At 41.9% G+C, this 18428-nt stretch overlaps 1 protein-coding gene across 25 annotated transcripts in view; it reads left to right on the forward strand.

Moving 5' to 3' along the window:
- dst (dystonin) overlaps positions 1–18428 on the forward strand; it is an 85442-nt gene that overhangs the window by 853 nt on the left and 66161 nt on the right. For 18 of the 25 annotated variants that reach the window (XM_040177829.2, XM_078104805.1, XM_078104802.1 and 15 more), the window contains exons 3-6: positions 940–1128; positions 4226–4439; positions 15585–15646; positions 17263–17352. In XM_040177829.2, the coding sequence (XP_040033763.2) occupies positions 940–1128; positions 4226–4439; positions 15585–15646; positions 17263–17352 (555 nt within the window). Of the gene's footprint in view, positions 1–939; positions 1129–3641; positions 3964–4225; positions 4440–5408; positions 5688–14303; positions 14446–15584; positions 15647–17262; positions 17353–18428 lie in introns of those variants that run through there. The other 7 variants (XM_040177832.2, XM_040177833.2, XM_040177836.2 and 4 more) reach the window with 5 other exon arrangements.

Below are 18428 nucleotides of genomic sequence, written 5' to 3' on the forward strand. Positions count from 1 at the left end.
GAATCCTTATGAGCGCTTCAAGAATAACATGAGCGACGCTTCACCCCACAAAGCCCGTTTCTTTGGACTTTTACAGAGCCGCGTGGCTATTTTAAGGAGCGCGGTGTGCCCAGTGCGCATGTGCCATCGTGCAATAATGTCGGCTGATTTAGCTGTGTCATTCGTTCAGTTGGTTGGAGACTTCACACCGGGATATTCTTACAAACAAAACAAAACGGAGGAGAGTGGAGAACCCATCTGTTTGTGGTACATTTCAGTTTTAAGCCCAAATGCGCCACCAGAGTTCAGCCGATCCGCTTCCGTTTTACACACTTTGCTTTCAAAATAAAACTTCAGTTAAGTCGCACACACTAAAACGTCACACGGCACGTAAACATCTTTCTTAGTCCACTTAATTCCGTAAATTCACTGAATTAAAGAGTAAAAGTAGTTGATCTAAATAGACTTTTAGTAACCCCCTTTAATTATTAAGTGCCATGCAGGTCTCTCCATTGGTTCACTGTATTACCACTGGTGCTTAAAAGCAAACCTTTTGTGATGGTTTAAAGTTCCAAATGCCAACGCTTTAAACGCTCTATTTCCTTTGCAGGTTATTGAACCACAGGACATTGAATCCCTGCTGGCTCAGTGGTTGGGATTGAGTATCATGTTCAAGGGCACAAATACAGGGCATTGCTGAGCCTCAATGTTGAAGAACTTCCCCCTGATTGTTACCTTAAAACATATTTACTCGTACAATATACAGCTCTTAAAGAAAAACTAAGGGTCATGCAAACAGACCATAAAAAAACATTAAATTATTGTATTAATGCAAATATGCTTAATCTTTCCCAAACACTATACATCGCAATATATTATTATATGAGCTTTTAATTTGTCTTGATTTGTCTGCTGGAAGGTTAATCTGTTGACAGCTTGACGCTCGCTAATGTTTCGCAGGGCTTCAGGCACAGTCCACGTCACGCTAGAAGGATCACACACGCCAGAGGGACAGAAGAAAAACCCAATCTGGTCGAGATTCCCGAAAGCGAACCCGATTCATCCTCGACTCTAAGAAAACGGAAAGTGAAGAAGAGAGTCCAGCCAGAGTTTTACCAGTCTGTACAAGTCACCCCGACACGCAGACCTGTAGGTACCTCCCTTCATTCTAGCATTTACTGAAACTGATATTGTGTTGTGCTTGCTCCGCTCCACAGGGACAACAGTGTGCCGTTCAACCTGATAATGAATCAGCAGCTTGCTCAAGGACACTTTTACTGTTTGTCTAACCCGGGGGAAGGATGCTTGTTTATGGTCCAATGAGATTATCATTATTGTTGCTGCTGTGTTGTCACCTTTTTTTTTTATTGGATGTGATGTTTAGTCAGCGATCATTGATCATCATCAATCATTTTTAGTTTTAATCATAGATCAACAATATATTACCATGCAAGATGAGATTATAAAGTTACATGAATAGTTCAGCACATTCGACTGATGAAAAAACATTGATCCTCAGGTATTACACAATCATTTTGAATTTCAAATGAAAATACATTCCAATCATATATATTTTGTATAGTTTGTAATGGAATGCTTGTATATTTCCTCATTGACCATTCAGGTTAGTTAATAATTAACTGTGGTGCTATGGGAACCACATGTGGGGCTTTATGTTACTAGCTGGATTAACTGCACTGCTTGCAAACCAAAGTGTGCTCATTTCCTCCCTGTTTACTCTTTTCTTCTTGAGCAGTTCCAGTTAAAAACTAAGGTGAGGAGTGAACCGGTATTACATCTGACCCACATATTGATCCGTGTCTGCCTGGAAGGGAACATTCAGCCACAGGAAGAGAGAGCTGTAGAAGCACAAAGCTCCAGATGGAAACGGTTACTTATGGGAATACGAGGCGCAATTATTCTTTGTTCTATTCTTACAATATATGTTTCTTTTTCCAGAGAAGAGAATCCTGCTCTCAAATTCACAACATCCCCAAGTCTGCGGGTGTTTCGGGTTTTATCATTGCATCCACAATATTAGATAATCGCTGCACTGCAAAGGGCTGTTACTGCTGTATTACATTTAGTACATTGTGACTTGATTTGACGTGACATTATGAATTGATTTTGGAACTGACTGTGTTCGGAGGGACACTGCCGGACCTCCCTTCTTCCAGTATAGTTGTGTTGCAATTCTGTAGATAACCGCAAGAAAAACATGCAGATCAATTTGTGTCAATATATTATATTTAATGCCTCCAACTAAAGGGCTTATTGTAAACCAGTAATGTTTAAAATTATACAGACAAATTTTATTTTGGGGTGAAATACAGTTGCAGAGGAAAAGCCATTAATGTTGTTCCAATGATAAAAGGTGGAGGCAGAGGAGTTTCACAAATGCTTGAACCACAACAAGAAGCATAAGACTTACGGAATCACGAGAGCTCAAATAAATTCTGTACGTTAGATGACTCAAATTTTGAATATTCCTTGGTAAACTAGCGCGGGCCGAGACCAACCCACCATTCATGACGAATTAGCATGTGTAACCTACCCGTGAATAATCCAGAATGATTGAACCCATAGTTTTAAAAGGATAATCTTTTTTTTTTTTTTTTTACCATAAAAGGTGTTTACTGAATTCTCACATATTGCAGTCACAGCAAGTCAATCGGCTGCATTCCTGTTTTTATTTGATGTCCTACACTAAAACAGATCAAGTGCAAATGCTGAATCAAATGGGTTATCTGATTAATGCATCGCTTCATTTTATTGTGTTTTTGACGTCATCATCCTAGTGAAAAAGGGACAGACTGATGAAAAGGCTGATATTGACAGTGTGTTGCTTTCATCAGCTCTGTTCCAGCACCGAGAAGAGATTCTCACCACTACTGCTGTTTAAAAATAGAAAAAATTGTCTGTACTTGTGTAGAAATACTGGCAGGAACTGTCAAGCTCATCTTGGGCTGCATCTTTCGCAGTTAAAATTGAAGTGCTATATAGCTCCAGGTTTACCTTTTAATAACATCAAGGAAGCACTCTTTTCTGCAGACTCATTCCTTACTGTTCGCACATTAACATGAACTCACTTGTATTTCCGTGTTTTCATTGAACAAATGAAGTGTCATGTAACAGGTATTCTGCACCCCACCCCTCTCCATTACCATTAAGTTGTATTTACTTGTTCTGTTTCTCAATCTCAGGTGTGTCAGGGTGCAGCAGGATATTGCAAAAGTCATTCTTTGATCATTTTCTACACTAGAACTGTCTTTTGGTTTAATTAAACGCCTGTAACGTCAGAATAGACATCATCCCAACAAGGATACATTTACTGCTGTGGTTTCCCCCCAAATTAGATATTGGTTTAATGTGTTTAAATTTAAACCCAGTTAAGCGCAATCCTTATTTTCGTGCTCCCAAGGTCCTCTTCATCCTCTCAGATAATTAGCCCAACATATGTGGAGGATTTCACCTCTCCCTCCGTGTTTAACACCCCAGGATATTATGTAAGTGTCCGAAATCCTCCTCTCTCTCTCTCCCTCCCTCTCTCTCTCTCTCTCCCGTGCATCTGTTGCCGCGTGAGAAACTATGGTACCCGACTTTTGCTCCATCTGTAGCCACCCAGCACCTTCCGGGGATGGTGTCGCTGTTGGAGCAAACGCTGTTGTTGGCTGTAGCGGGTGTGACGCGCGCACGCATGCATCCTCGCTCTCCCATCGCGCTGCAGCTCTGCCTCCACCGCGCACAGCGAACCATCCGCTCGGCCCCCCGGAGCAGAGCCGACATCACCCCTCGCGTCCCTTAATGCGCAGATAGGAGGGACGCTCCCGCGGCCGGAGCATCGCTCACAGGGCGTGGCGCAGCCCTTTTCCGGCGGTTGACGCGCATGGCGTGCGCCTGAAGGGTCGGAGCTAATAACGAGCAAATAAGGATTGTTGTTTTTGTTCCCTTCCTCCCAGCTGACAGCTCTCCATGTATACAGTGGTGAGTGTTATTGTTGACCTGGCGGGGGAGCCAGATACTATTGATTTCGCGTCGCCGTTTATATGGCTCGATATTTTTATTGATCACAGCTGGTTAGCTCACATAAACGCACTTTGACCCAACGATGGTGAGAAATAAACGCGATTGTTTTTTTGTGTTCATTTAGGCTGCGCGCGTGTGCGTGCGTGTGTCTGAAATCAAGTCAAGCATTGTTCTTTTTTTTTTTTTTCCTTCCTTATCCCCATCTTCTTTTGTCTCACAGAGCTCCAGTTCGGGGAACCCTTCCCTGCACTGCTCCATGTCTTCCTCGGCGGACATCTCCGACGAGGATGATTACAGTGTGAAATCCGGGTCGGCATCACCTGCACCCGGGGACACTTTACCGTGGAACCTGCCCAGACATGAGCGGTCCAAGAGGAAGATCCAGGGAGGATCCGTGCTGGACCCGGCGGAGAGAGCCGTGCTCAGGATCGCAGGTGAGCGGCCGCGTCCCCGTCACACGATGCTGAAACTGGAACCAGAAAAACAACGAGCAAATAAGCTTTAACATGCGCAGAATACAGCTGGGTTATATATGCCGGTATAATCAATCCCTATTTTATATGGGGGAAGCACACACATAGCGGTATGTTGGTCTGTTGTTATGCTGGAGATGAGGCTTTATAATTAGGATGAGGGTTTGGAATATGTGGCGCAATGTTTCAAAATTATTTTAAAAAACAGAATTATTTCTCTTGAATGTCCATCGAACATTTGCTTAAAGGCTGATTTTCTGTCATTTTATAGATGAATTGATTGAGATGATAATATAGGGTTGGGAAATAAAAAGAAAATCGACTCCTCTGACATGTCGTTTGTTTCACACTTGATGAAGTGCTAAAGTAAACGTTTTATTACACGGTTTTAGTACTTTGATTTGATTTGAAGTTGTAAAGTTGGCATAGATTGTATCTGATCTCGATTATAGGGACTTTCGCTGGTAAAGTTGGGCACCTTCCGGGAATACGTGAGAGACATTGCTGACAGTAGGATGTATAAATTCAAACAATTGTCATATAAATCTGCCAAAGTTTCAACGTCTGAAGTCTTTGACAGGAGGACAACAATGAAACGCATCGTGGTCCATGTTACGAGCCGGTACACAGACGTCTGACATGGAAATGCGTTTACACTGTAAAAAGCGTCACGACACTGTTGGTTTTAATCCAGTTCGGACCTTTTATTTTACCCACTGATGAGACACACGTCATCTTGGGAGATTTCTAGACCAATGTGTCAATAATATAAGATGAATCACATTACGGTAATTCACTCCACTGCAGCCAAATGAGTCTGGACCCACTTTTCAAACACAGACACTTTTTACAGCGCGGCACGTCCGGTCGTCCTTCCTGTCAATCTGGTGAGAGGAAGCGTCGCCCATTGGCCAGAGCGCAGACGGGGGGGGCGGGACATAGGGCGTTTCCTTCAGCGCGACAACAGCGCCGGTCACTCTCGAGTCCTCAGTGCATACACACATGTACATAGACACGCACACACATACATAAACACGTATACACACACACACACACACACACGCACACACGTTGTGTCCCTGTCCGCCGCTGGTGAATGTCCAGTTCGTGGAGCCCGGGGAATGGCTCAGTACGCACCGCAGTCTCACGGTCTCTCGGGCGAACAGGAATACCTCCAAGCTTATGAGGATGTGTTGGAAAAATATAAAGGTAGGATCGATGCTGATTGGGTGTTTTTTTTTTAGCATTTGGGAAATGAAGTAATATTGCCTGTTTGCTGGTTGACAGTTGAATAGATGTCAGCCTGCCCCCCCCCCCCCCCCCACCCCCCTCGCTCTCTCGTGACTGGCTGCTCTTGGTGTCTTTATCCCCGCGGTGGAAAAGTGGGAATATTTCCTGCATGACATCACAATGAGATTTTTAGTAGCCGAGACCAAGGCTTCATCATGAAATGTTTATGATCTTGGCTGAATATTCGATCTGATGCTTATTATTGTGTCTCTTGTTTAGCTGTGGAAAGGACTCGACATATCACTTGATGGACCAAACGGTGTACTCATCTTTTACTGTCAATTTGAGGCGTCAAACCCCACTTTTGCTTTAGTAAATCATACATTCGTAATGTAAATGAAAGATCTTTGTATTTTTAGGGGGATTGTGATTGATTGCCCTATATGGTGTCTCGGGGCAGACAGCACGATGACATGGCAGTGTGAGGCATCGGCTCGTAAGGAGCAGCTCATGTCACTTCATGTAGCTGCTCCGTTTGGGTCCATGCAGCTCATTCATTAGACCAAATCTATCACACAGAAGAGGTCTACGTTATTCAGTCTCTCCCTGACAGAATTGTACACGCGCTCTGAGGCCCGGCCTGAGGAGATCTGAGGGAGCCCAATTCAAACTGACATCGGCGGGTTTTTTTTGTGTTTCCTGTGGACAAAAGTAAACCAAAGTAAAACAACAAACAGCATTCACTGTGTTCGCTATTGTACTGCACGCTGGCCCGTGAGCCTGTTCTCCTCTCAGCTGTTTCAGTATTGTAGCCAGCCTGGGCCAGTCAGCTGTGGTGTAGGGCTTAAAAGCCCTGACTGGACTCCAATGGGATCATATGATGTCGCATTCATTAGGAATCTTCAGGCAGAAGAGCCGTGACACGCAGTGAGCTTCGGCCGCGGTTTTTGATGCTCCGTGCGGATTTTTTGGGTAAAATTCGACTCCGGCAGCTGTTACATGAATAATGAACTTTGCTAAGAAGGGTAAGGCATTTCTGTCTTTTTTCCATACTTTAAACCAACACATTCATTTTCATGGAATCGTTTGATCGGTTATTCATGTCTGTGGTCTTAATTTAATCTTTTTGTGGCACACAGATTAAACTCTTTGGCTTTTTTTCCCCATGTCAATGTTATTCTACACATAAGCGTTTGGCCGAAGAGCGTTGCTTGTAGAAACTTTGGATGGCAGGCTGATCATTAGCTTTTAAAACTCACCTACAGCCCTGTTTCCATCGGCTTAGTTCACCTCGGACTCCTGACTCGTACATTCAAGCGTTGCCCGTTGAGATCAGAGATCAGTTAAGGACAGAGGTTACTGATTCATAGTTTGATTGCTTGTTTTGGAGAATGTTGGCGAGTGATGAGTGAGATGACAGTTAACTTTACGTGAGAGGAAAGTTATATCTTAGTTTGTAGGAGAGAATGCAAACAATAGCATTTAAAATAAGTATGTATATGTGAGTTTATGACCAGATATTAAGGCTCATACATGCAGCAGATACCTTTCACTTTCTTAAAATAAATCAGTTATTCATTCAGCCGGGAAAATCTATATTTATTGTTATTGTGACTTTAGTTTTGTTGTCAGTTGATGGGAATACGCAGAGCCCCGAGCATCAGTCCATGTGATGCAAGAAGACAAACAGGCACATTTTCGTCACAACTACATAAACTGTATCTAACAAACACGACCAAACAAACCAGTAAACAGCCAGTTGCCATCGCAGAAACAAAATGGTCTTTGTTCCACCAAATCAATACGTAAATGTAATCTAACTCCTTGTTATTTTCTGTCCTGTTGAGTTAGTCTTTGTCAGTGTTTTTGTAGCCATGTGGTGTGTTACGTTGTGCACTCATTCATCACCTCAAATCAACTAAATAAATGAAACATTTCCACATCAAAGGAATGCTGCATGAACGTCTGTGTGCTGTGCTTGAAACAAACATACGACAATTCATTTAGGCAACTAAGCACAGCAAAGGCCCTCAACAAAGGAGCATGCATGTACTTCTAATTGTAGTGTCTGTAAGAAAAAATGCCACACTAATTAGGTAATTACAGTTCATAAGGAGAGTAAATGGAGGATTTGCTGTGGCTCGGGGTGAAATTCAATGCAGGCTTCACAAAAGACTGTACACTGTAGGAATGAGTTAAATACGCGGTTTGTCAGACGCGTACAGCAGTTTATGGCGCTGGGCAGTGGCTGTTCCTGCAGAGCCGGCTCAGCAGGCCTGCAGCATGAAGAGGTTGCAGAGTTTCCCAACAGTTGATCATCCTCTAACATCGGGAAACATTTAACGGATTAGACATTCGGTGGTGCAGTGACTTTGCTGTATATTTTGTTTTAAATTATTACAGCCATGTAACACTAATCATTAGTTACTAAAATCTGTTTCTGTGACAGTGACACTAACACATGCGTGAAGAGTTTTTCCATGTTAAAGCATACGTTTCGCCTTTAGGACGCCGGCTCTGTAAGCTGTGTCTATATATACGAGGGCGTGGTCCAACAATGAATCATTGCGGCTCGCATTGTGACCTCATCTCTCGCAACAGGAAGGATTTCTGGAGATACGTTGAGGAAACACATTATTATGAATATCCACCGGTTTACACTTGGATTATCTTGCATTATCAGACCCACGGCGAGTAGGAGAGCTTTGTGTTTTTTTGCACAGTCACTGCCTTTGTCCATCCTCCTGGGCCGTGCCCAGCCCCTCTGCTATGTCGACAGCCCACTCATCACATTCAAATGGCCTAGTGGCCCACACACACACACACACATACAGCACGCTGACTCTGTGGAGACCGTCGGCTCTCATACAAAAGACACTTTTGTTTTCTGTTTTTAGGGGAGCAGCATTCAAGTTTGAGAGACTTGTTCATGTGTTGAGTTGCTGGTCTCGCTCCTTTTCTCGGCTTTTCATTGAATGTCGCAGAGACTTGAAAGGAGTCACAGCCCACAATTAACGTTTTGTATTGTGCATGCACTAATCCACTAATATTGTTCACAAACAATAGGAATAAGATTTGCATGTTTAATTCAACTTTGAAGTAGTACACACTTGAAAATGACTGCCAGCCACAAGCAATATCCTCCACTGCAATGGAACACGTTTTGTTTAAAGTCCAACAAAGGTTCTTCTTGGCATATCATGTAATTAATAGCTAGACAATTGGAACTAACTTAGTTAAGATTAAATATACATCTGGTTTATCTAACAATTTGGACAGATATGATTTAGATATTATAATTTCTAGGTTATATCATTTTTGGATCAGAAACCAGTTATTTCCCAATAACGTAGCAGTGGTTTGATTTGACAGGTTTCACCTGTTCAGTAAATGTTATCCCAGATCAGTAAGTCAGTTTATATCTTCAGTAGTAAGATAGTAGTGTCGGGTTTGTCGAGAAACAAAATGAAAGCCTTGTACAGTAATTGCACAGTTCAATAAACTGCACGTACCAATCCTTAAGACATAGCATTATTCTTTTGGCCGAGCTCTTCATTTGTTTAATCAACAAATCTGATCTATAATGGACAGTGCAATTCAATCCAGCATAACTCTCATCAGTCTTTTATCTGTGTTATCTTTTAATCATACATTAATCTCACATCTATCATAGAGGTATAAAGATATGGATTGGAATACATTTTAATAATATTCTTTACAGGTTGTTTTATCAAATGTAACTTTAAGCAGTCTCATGCAGTTGCCTGATATCTGTGCGCGAGTGTCTATGATTGTTATCATTGTTAAATCTTGTTTTCACACCGTGTCATGGTGATGGGAAGTGAGCTTCATTCCACGGCTTCGCCGAGCTCCTCTTGCGTGAGATCATCTTGTGCGTCTCCGTTCCCGCACGTGACTCACGCTCTCGCGCCCTTTCGCTCCGCTCTCGCTCCAGCAGCACCACCCTTTTTCTCCCGAATGCTGCAGATGCTGGAAAGCGATCCGATACTGGCAGAAGGAAACATACTTGAAAATGAGTGGCTGCATTTTTTATTTTCAACTTGAACCATTGGTTGTCTGATATCTGTCAGAACACCAACTAATGGAATATCTTTTAGACAAACACGTTAGTAGAGTTTCAGTGACCCGTTGTGTTAATGTTGAGGAGCAAGTGGCACCTCATTGAAACTTGTAAATGTGGGTTTGGCTGAATGCTGCACGGGTGATGTATTCTACACCCAAACTCCGCATTGCACGGGTTCCTGGCCCAAAAAGACAGAGGGGTTTTTCCATTGGATTTTGATTATTGATGAAAAGAACAATTTTTTCATGTGAACACTACTGTTACATCTTTGAAGTGGATACTTTTAAAGTAAAAAGCTAATGATAGGCTATAATCAAACTACGCCAAAATTATGTGACTTCCGCATCCTCGCCATTAAGCTTGGTCTGAATGATGACATTCGATGCGTCCAATAACCCTGTGTTGCGGTATTAACAAAAATCCCATCCAAAAACATTGACCTCAAGCCGTGTGAACCGGAAGTGCAAAAATGCTGTCTCATTTGAGTGTTTTAGAACTCGCTGCACCACTCCATTTACAATGTGACAACTGCTTTAGCTGATAACAATCCTCAACATGTTAGAGAACCACACTGAAGTGCTTTCCGTGGTCATTTGACCAAGTTCAAAGTTGTAATTTATTATGGTCACACTCGTCTGTGTTGCGGTCAAGTTTGTCGTTTTCACTAATTTTGAGAAAAATCCAGCAATCTTTAATTCCTCTCTAGCAGCAAGGCAAAGCAGGAAGTCTCTCCATGCTCCTGATTACCGTTCTGCTTGTTTGATCTCTACAGCAAAACCTCCCTTCAATTGGAGGACGGCACTTTATTTTTGGTTAGTTTTGGTTTATACGAAAGTCAGCCGACGAAAACCGTCACAGTTCTTTAAAATGGCAACAGTACACATAGAAATGGAAATACGGAAAGAGGCTGAGCATCCCCACACTTTAAATTTGAACGGAAATGTTTCTCATATTTCTATAGTGGAAGTAATGAGAGAATTTGGGGAGGAAACGAGGATTCACTCACAGGCACAAATCCATCACTCATCTGTGGCAGTTGCAGCTGTTTCACATGTGCAGGCTTGTATTGAGAAGTGTGTGTGTGTGTGTGTCCTACTAGCTTCCATTACTGCTGCCCCTTTCCTCTCCTTGACCCCGAGTTCCCTCTCATACCGATATTTCATGACAGAGGTCCCTTTGCCAGCTTCATCTTCATCTTCCAGTTGCTTTTCATCAAGCCTTACACAATAGTTAAACATCAGCAGTGGACATGCAACCTAGAACTCAGTGTTACTGATGCTGATTATATCACTGATTATGAAGACACCTCTCGATTGATGCTGTTTACGTTCAATGTAAACGCCATGGATGATTATAATCTTTGCCCGGATGCACAGATATAGTAAACTGTGGTTTCTTCTCTGCTATGTCCTTAGTGTGCAGACAGCAGGAGTGATAGAACGGGCCTCTTTCAAGGCTTGGCATCCAGTAGTTACTGAGCTGTTGACATCACATATTTCAGATGCTGCCCTCCCCTTTTTAGAAGTCTGACTGTAGTTTTCTCACCTACAAAAAATGACAAAAATTCACCTGCAAGTATCTCCTCCTCTGCGTTTCGGTCACACTTACCCACTAATTTTCTTTACTACCTATCTGGATTCTGAAGTTCACAACATGCACATTGAAAGGTAATAGAAGGAGCAGCTAGCTATATTGAGCTGAGTCATGGTTTCAGTGGGCCTCTGTGCATCGCAAGCCCCTAATGTGTCATCTAACAAGGATCAACGGTTTAGCTGCAACATTTCAGGTTGCTGCTAATGACATTTTCACACCCGCCGAGCATCTCAGCATTGTTCCTGAGCTTTCTGTTTATTTGAGCATTTTTCATAAGTACCAGAAGTACACAAACGTGTTTTGTATGTCGTTCATCTTGATGGAGCGTTACCCTTTGATTACCCTCTCCGGGGTGCAGTAAACATTTTGGTTTTGCTTTTCATAATGCAGGGTTGGACATTACACTGCCGTGCACGACGACTTGTTTGGTTCCAGTGAAATGAAAGCTGTTCAGCAAGAATGTCCAGCAAGTCCTTGTCACAGACTGGAAGGTCGAGGGCTTTTCAGTTTAGTCATTCTCTCTGTTTAGATTTCCCTCCCATTGGAGGTCAAGAGGATTACTCAGGCTGGATTTTGATTGCAAGGACTTTTTCACTGCTCTGCTCATAATGTGAGGACATTTTAGGCATCCTGACGTAACATGATGCCAAAAGAGGTTCCCGACCCCCGTGCCAGGCATTCGGGTGCAAACAACGATTTACCCGTTCTCTTGTTCAAAGAAGCTTAATGAACGTGTGCAGTGCTGAAGAGTCTTCTGCCGCTCTCTGTCCATGCAAGTAGTTTGCTAACTCACCATTCATGCAAACATACATCCACTGTCATGTCTTAAATCTGTACTTTATCAAGTATATCAAATCAATACTGGCCAAACTCATAACATCTAATAACCATTCCTTTTTTGGTTGGAAAAATAACATTCGTCAACCAAAACCAGAAGAGTAGGAAACAGACGTTAACCTCGTACTACAGAATGTGACTCTCAGCATTTAACGAATCAGTCATGTGTTTTTTGTACGTAAGGAACTGAAGGAAGTCACCTAAGTGGCACTGAATATGTTGTCTGCAGTTGCAGAGGCAGCATGGTTTAGGGTTGTAGATATTTATAGACATGCACATGTGCTTTGCCCAAGCCTACAAATAGGTTCTGTGCTATTAGAATGGTGTGGGGGGACTCAGACTGTACACAGGGTCCACAAAATGATTGGTTTGATATAAAACTTCAACTTCAAACTGACGTGAATTTAAAGTGAGAATATTAAAACACCATAAGACATTTGTGTGTTATTCCTTGAAGAACAGTTATTTTCTGAAGTGCTCTGACTTGTAAAAGTAATTTTAACAGCATATAAAGAACTTAAACCAAATATAAAATAATTGAAACCATTCCATACTTCCACACGTGCTTGTTATGTAATAATATTGGCAGAATTTTTTGGAGGTATTGGATATTTCATTTGGAGTAACAGGTATGTGTTTTCTGTTGAACTTGCAGTTAACTGACAGAGAACATGTTGTTCCCAAGAATGTTGTTATGGATAACTAGTGAAACTGGATCCATGTGGTGTGTTTGCGTGAGAAAAACGTCCAATTGCTATACTCACATACTTTATTGGCTGATGTGCAATATCAGGAGAACGAGCATATGAGGACATTGTTATTCTTACAAGGACCGATCTGGTTTGTTTGTATGATGCCTGATCTTTACTACTGCTTTCATGTCATGATGAAATAATGCTCAACTACGGTTTTAAAGTCCAGTTTGTGGAACAATGATAACAAGCTCAGTCTCTATTCTCATAAGAACCTCAAGAGGGCACCATACTATCAAACACGCGCTGATGTTTTTGAAAAGCACAGCATCAGAAATATCTAATCTTCTAGTATATTAACAGCTGCTCTGTAGGTCCGAGTCTATTAAGTAATTTATGTAACATATGTGCTGCTGATTGGGTCTGATTGCTGATTGACGATGAACTCTTTCAGCTCCCATCTGCTGCTTTGATCTGGAAAGCTTCCTGGAACGCTCAACCAATCAATATTGATGAGTTGATCAGGGAAGGTTTATATATTATGCAGCAGAGAGCTTAGATAGGTGTACTACAAACCCAATGTGTGTCCTACAGCGAGCAGCACTGCTTGATCCCTTCTGGGTCTCAGATGTGGAGTCACACGGCCGGTTACATCAGCAATTACACACCCAGCGCTGTCAGACTACTTTGCTCATTGTCTTTGTGTGATGCGATGCCTCCCTCATCAGAGGTTTGGCTCCACGTCACACTTTGATCCAGATTTGAAGACGCTCATAGACAATCGTTTTTACACCAACCCACTTTCCAATTCTCTGCAGCTTATACGTGTGCACTATTTTTAGATGAACTAAATGTAGGGATCTGCAGAGTACAGATATTACAGTCAGGGGCTATTCAGGTAACTGAGAAAGCATGTTTCATGTATTGAAACAAAAGCCTACATTATTGTTGCTATATATTTTTATTATATGACTTTATTATATTCATTGGCAGCTGCACAATACACAATAGTGTAATTATCTGAAAACATTAGCACTCTCAAAAGTCAGCTCCATGACATCATATTGCTCCCACTATTAGAGGTCTTTGCATTAATCAACTGATGCATGCTGTCATCAGAATTGATGGTACATCGCTTTTAAATAGCAGCTTGAATAAACCCGCTGTTGAATATACCATCCGCAAACCTTTCTTCCCAATTTTCTCTAAGAGGCACTCATTTCCTTCCCTGTGGTTTTGAGTGCCGCTGCTGGATAAACACTAAACTGGGTAGAACCTCAAAACGGTGTGAGTAGCCGTGGAAAACCTGACGTGACTCGTCCTGGATGCTTGATGAGAAAGGGAGAGCTCGGCTGCCCTAGAGGCAGACAGGCACTGTTTCTGCTTCCTCACTCGCCCGTCCTCATGGCATCCGTCTACCCGACCCGCTGTGCTCTCGACGGTCCTCAGGAACTAGTGCAGAAGATGAAGTACGTGCTTCAGGCTGAGAGGGAGCATAGCGCTCACCTGGTAACGCTCATGTGCTGCATGGGTCAGTATTTATCTTACTGCTTCTTCTTCTTGTCATTTCGTTGAAATGTTACTCGTGTCTAAGCCTGCCGATATTAATAGTAGGTACGTTATCCTTAATTGCCCGGGTTATGATTGCGTTAAGTCATGTGGGCAATGTTCAGAGACACAAGGATCCTCCACGGTGTTGTTGTCATTGGTGACGTTACCTAGACGGCAGATCTTTGTCAATGTTGTTGATGGTACATGTGAGTGTTTGGGTGTTTACCGAGGAGGATTTAGAGGAGTTGTGTCAGGCCGACTGGGAGCCGTGGAAGCAGTGCAGTGAGTCACAACGGTGGTGACTGGCTTGAATCCTGCTCTGCTTTGACACGGCAGAGAAGCCAATAAAGAAGATGGCAAACAAACACATTAACGCAAGTGTAGTTTTTATTTATGTTGTTGTTAGAATTCTGCTACTAAAATGGTTTTAATATTGGGAACATTTTTATATACAGGTTCCTTTTCCCTTTTAATACATTCATTTAGTTTCACACATGCCACTGGCACCGGGGCGGTCTGGTTGCTATGGTCATGGGAAACAACAAAAAAACACAACATAGTCAAGAGCATTTCTGGAGAGAGTGATGTCATTTTAGCCACAGGGAAATGACATCCTTCCTTTTAGCTTCTGAGACATGACACACTTCTTTTTAGCCACTGGAAAATGTTCTTTTTACCCACTGGGACTTGTGGTCTTCATATTACTTTCTACATCACCTTCACTGAAGTTATAAATCCAAAAATCATATGACACATTGGGTCTGTAAAGGAGGAAGCAAAGTATAAAGCTATATAGTATAAAGCAAAAATGGTCTATGCAATGTTTCTTCCCATCGTCAGCAGGCTCATTAATAGAGTACTGTTTAAAACACACAGTTGGACACTTTCGAATACACGTGTATATTATTTTCTATTATCTATATGCACTTTGTCTTTTTCATTCTATATTGAATATTATATTGTTAATTTACTTTAAATACGTATCTTTTGTTCCACGTACACCCCCCCCCATCATGACAATTTCTTTGTATGTCCAACATACATGGCAAATTAGTGTTTCTGATTCTCTAAAACCTAAATGTGTAGTTTAATGGTTTTATTTTTTCTCTCTTCCCTCAGATGAAAGAGACAGAGTGCAAAAGAAGACATTTACAAAATGGATAAACCAGCATCTGCTGAAGGTAAGAACAATATGTGCTGCCATGTCAAATTGAGAATGTCTTTGTGCAAAGGGTTCCATGGAAACTATAGTCCTTATTACAGAGGTGAAATCCCAAGAATCAGCAAACCATTTTCCTCCACCATGAAAACTACATCAGAGAAGACAATTGCCACTCTCCACGTTAGGTCCCAACACGCTGACATTCCTCTATTAAAGCTGGCTGAAAGTCACATAGCATGACATGTGACGTTGTTCTGCTACAGCAACACGTCTGTTGTTTTTTTGGCAGGAATCCGAACCGTTTACCGCGGCGCTCCGTGTGTGTGAAGCGTAATGAATCACTTTAGCAGAAGACAAGTACTGGCAAATCTGATCTAATCGCCTTTGAAAAAATGAATCACTACTCAATGTTATACTTTATAGGATGTATAGATCACGGGTGCTTTAAAACTAATGATATTCCCATCAGCCTTAAATGTACTTTGTCTTTAGTGCAAAGGTTAGCATAATAACTCAATAAACTAAGAGGGTGAACATAGTGAACATTAAACCTGCTTAACGTTAGCAGGTTTAAACAAAACGTATGATCAGGAATGCAAATGAACCGCTGCAGTTCGTTTACAGTCTATAACATGACATGATCGGCCACTTATTTCCCCCCAGCCAAAGATTTCTTTTCTGTTCTTTGATCATCATCTTTGTTGCGTGGCAGGGTCATAAACCTGCTCTCAGCGTTCACTTTAACGCTCGGCTCGAACTTGCCTAGGTTTGCAGCTCCTGTGAAACAGCGCTGCTGGCTGGTTAGACGGTCATTGGGTAATGTTTTCAAAGAGGAATACATTTAATACTTTCAATATGAAAATCATCAGAAGGGGTCACGAGGTCCTGGGAAGCTGCTGACTCCAGTTCTGCCTTAAGAAAATTTGTGAGGGACACATTATGTAAACATTTTCACAATCAAAAGAAAGAATGAAATTGCAATTCATGTCTATAATACAGCAAAGAAATATTACAAATTGTAGAGTCTGTTTCATCCATGAGAAATCATATCAGGTGCTGAGTAATAGTTGGGGGATCTGCTCTGTTGACCCAATGTGAGGGTGCCAGTCTAATTTTGGCCCCACAGCTGTGGCTGCTATCTGGGATTACAGTGCTGAAAGCCCTGTGTGAAAGCAGGTCAGCGGGCAGCAGGGTGATTTCAGAGGCGCGGTATTTAGGACGGGAAGGAGAGATGGGCCTGCTGGAAAGAGAAAGCCTCGGACAGGAGTTGTCAAGTGGTTAGTTCAAGTTTTTCGATAAGGATTCACAACGGCCTCCTCTGTGTTTTACGTTCCATTCATTTCAGTTTGTAACGAGCAATGAGGAAATAAACCCGAAGGACACGTTGATTCAGTTTCAAGAAAGGAAACATTAAAAGCAGAGTGATAGTTACACCAGCTGTTTGGATTACATCAGATGGTATAATCCTCCAAGATCTCCTCTCTAATAATTGAGATCACTATGATCAGGTGAACAGATTTTTGCACCAATTTGTATTCCATGTGTAGTAATTTGTTATAATGAAAAGACATAAATGAGCAGTTTTCTTTTTAAACTCATGCACACTCACGTTTTACTTTTCCCGCCTGTCCTCAGGTACGGAAGCATATAAATGACCTGTATGAAGACCTACGAGATGGACACAACCTGATCTCACTGCTGGAGGTTTTGTCTGGCGACACATTGGTGAGTTAACATTTATCTGTGGTTTTAATGTTCACGGTCAGCTACAAAGTTACGGATTATGTCTTGGCACATGTGGATGTATTCAGCGAAATGTAACCGGATACCAGTAAGCAAAGTGATACAGGTATTGCTCTTCCTGTCGAGCAGCTCAACATGACTTTGCATGACTGGTGTACTTGCACAGCGTCCTTCTCACTTATATAACTGAAGGCAGGAGGTGTAGTTGGTATTTGGTCTGTAATCAGATATGCTTTCACTCTGCGTTCCCCAAAATCCACTCAATGAAGTCACACTCTTTAGGACTTATGAACGTATCAACAACTGTTTTTTGTTTTCCCTTCCGCGATGTGTCTTATTAAACGGACTCCTGTGTTTGTGATTTGTTATGTTGAGCCGCTAGACGTTAGTAAAAAGAGCTACAGTATGTTTGGCTTTACTTTTCCTTTTTTCATACTCATCGATGGGTCGCTCAGGACGGTGCGCAACGTATTCGACATGTTGCTCAAGTAGCCACTAACTTAAGTGGGATGTTAAACACGGCGATTAGCGGGAAAAGGCTGTTGTGTCTCAGTCGACAAAATATAAGCAAGGAAAAGCTATTAAGAAGGAAAACTATCGTTGTTTTGCACGCTGGGATTTCTGGCGCGTTCTTGGCAGCCGATAAATCAGTCATTAACAAAGCTAACAAGCCTTTTTAACGCACTAACTGCCAAAGGCTACCTTTGTTCCTTATTCTTCATGTGGGCCCTCATTCCCCAAGCAGGAGCTAACCATTACATTTAAACTTGACAATATGAATACTTCTGACAATTATGGTTGTAAAATCCAAGCAGTTACTAGTCATTGAGAAACGGGTTTAAATGCCACAATTACATGAGCCATTATTTAAACTGCTGTATGTCAACTGCTGGTCATGAACTGTCATAACTGTTCAGCTTTTGGAGACAAACTTAATGAGAATTCCCTTTTGCAAAACATTCTTACTTATAAATATTGGAACTGAGTTCCAGCATTACTGCACTGGATAATTAGCTAACATGAAAATTTGGTATCAATTGTGTTGTGATGTATTAATA

This window comes from Gasterosteus aculeatus, chromosome 6 (genome assembly GCF_964276395.1).
Source record: "Gasterosteus aculeatus chromosome 6, fGasAcu3.hap1.1, whole genome shotgun sequence".
Classification (NCBI taxonomy): domain Eukaryota; kingdom Metazoa; phylum Chordata; class Actinopteri; order Perciformes; family Gasterosteidae; genus Gasterosteus; species Gasterosteus aculeatus.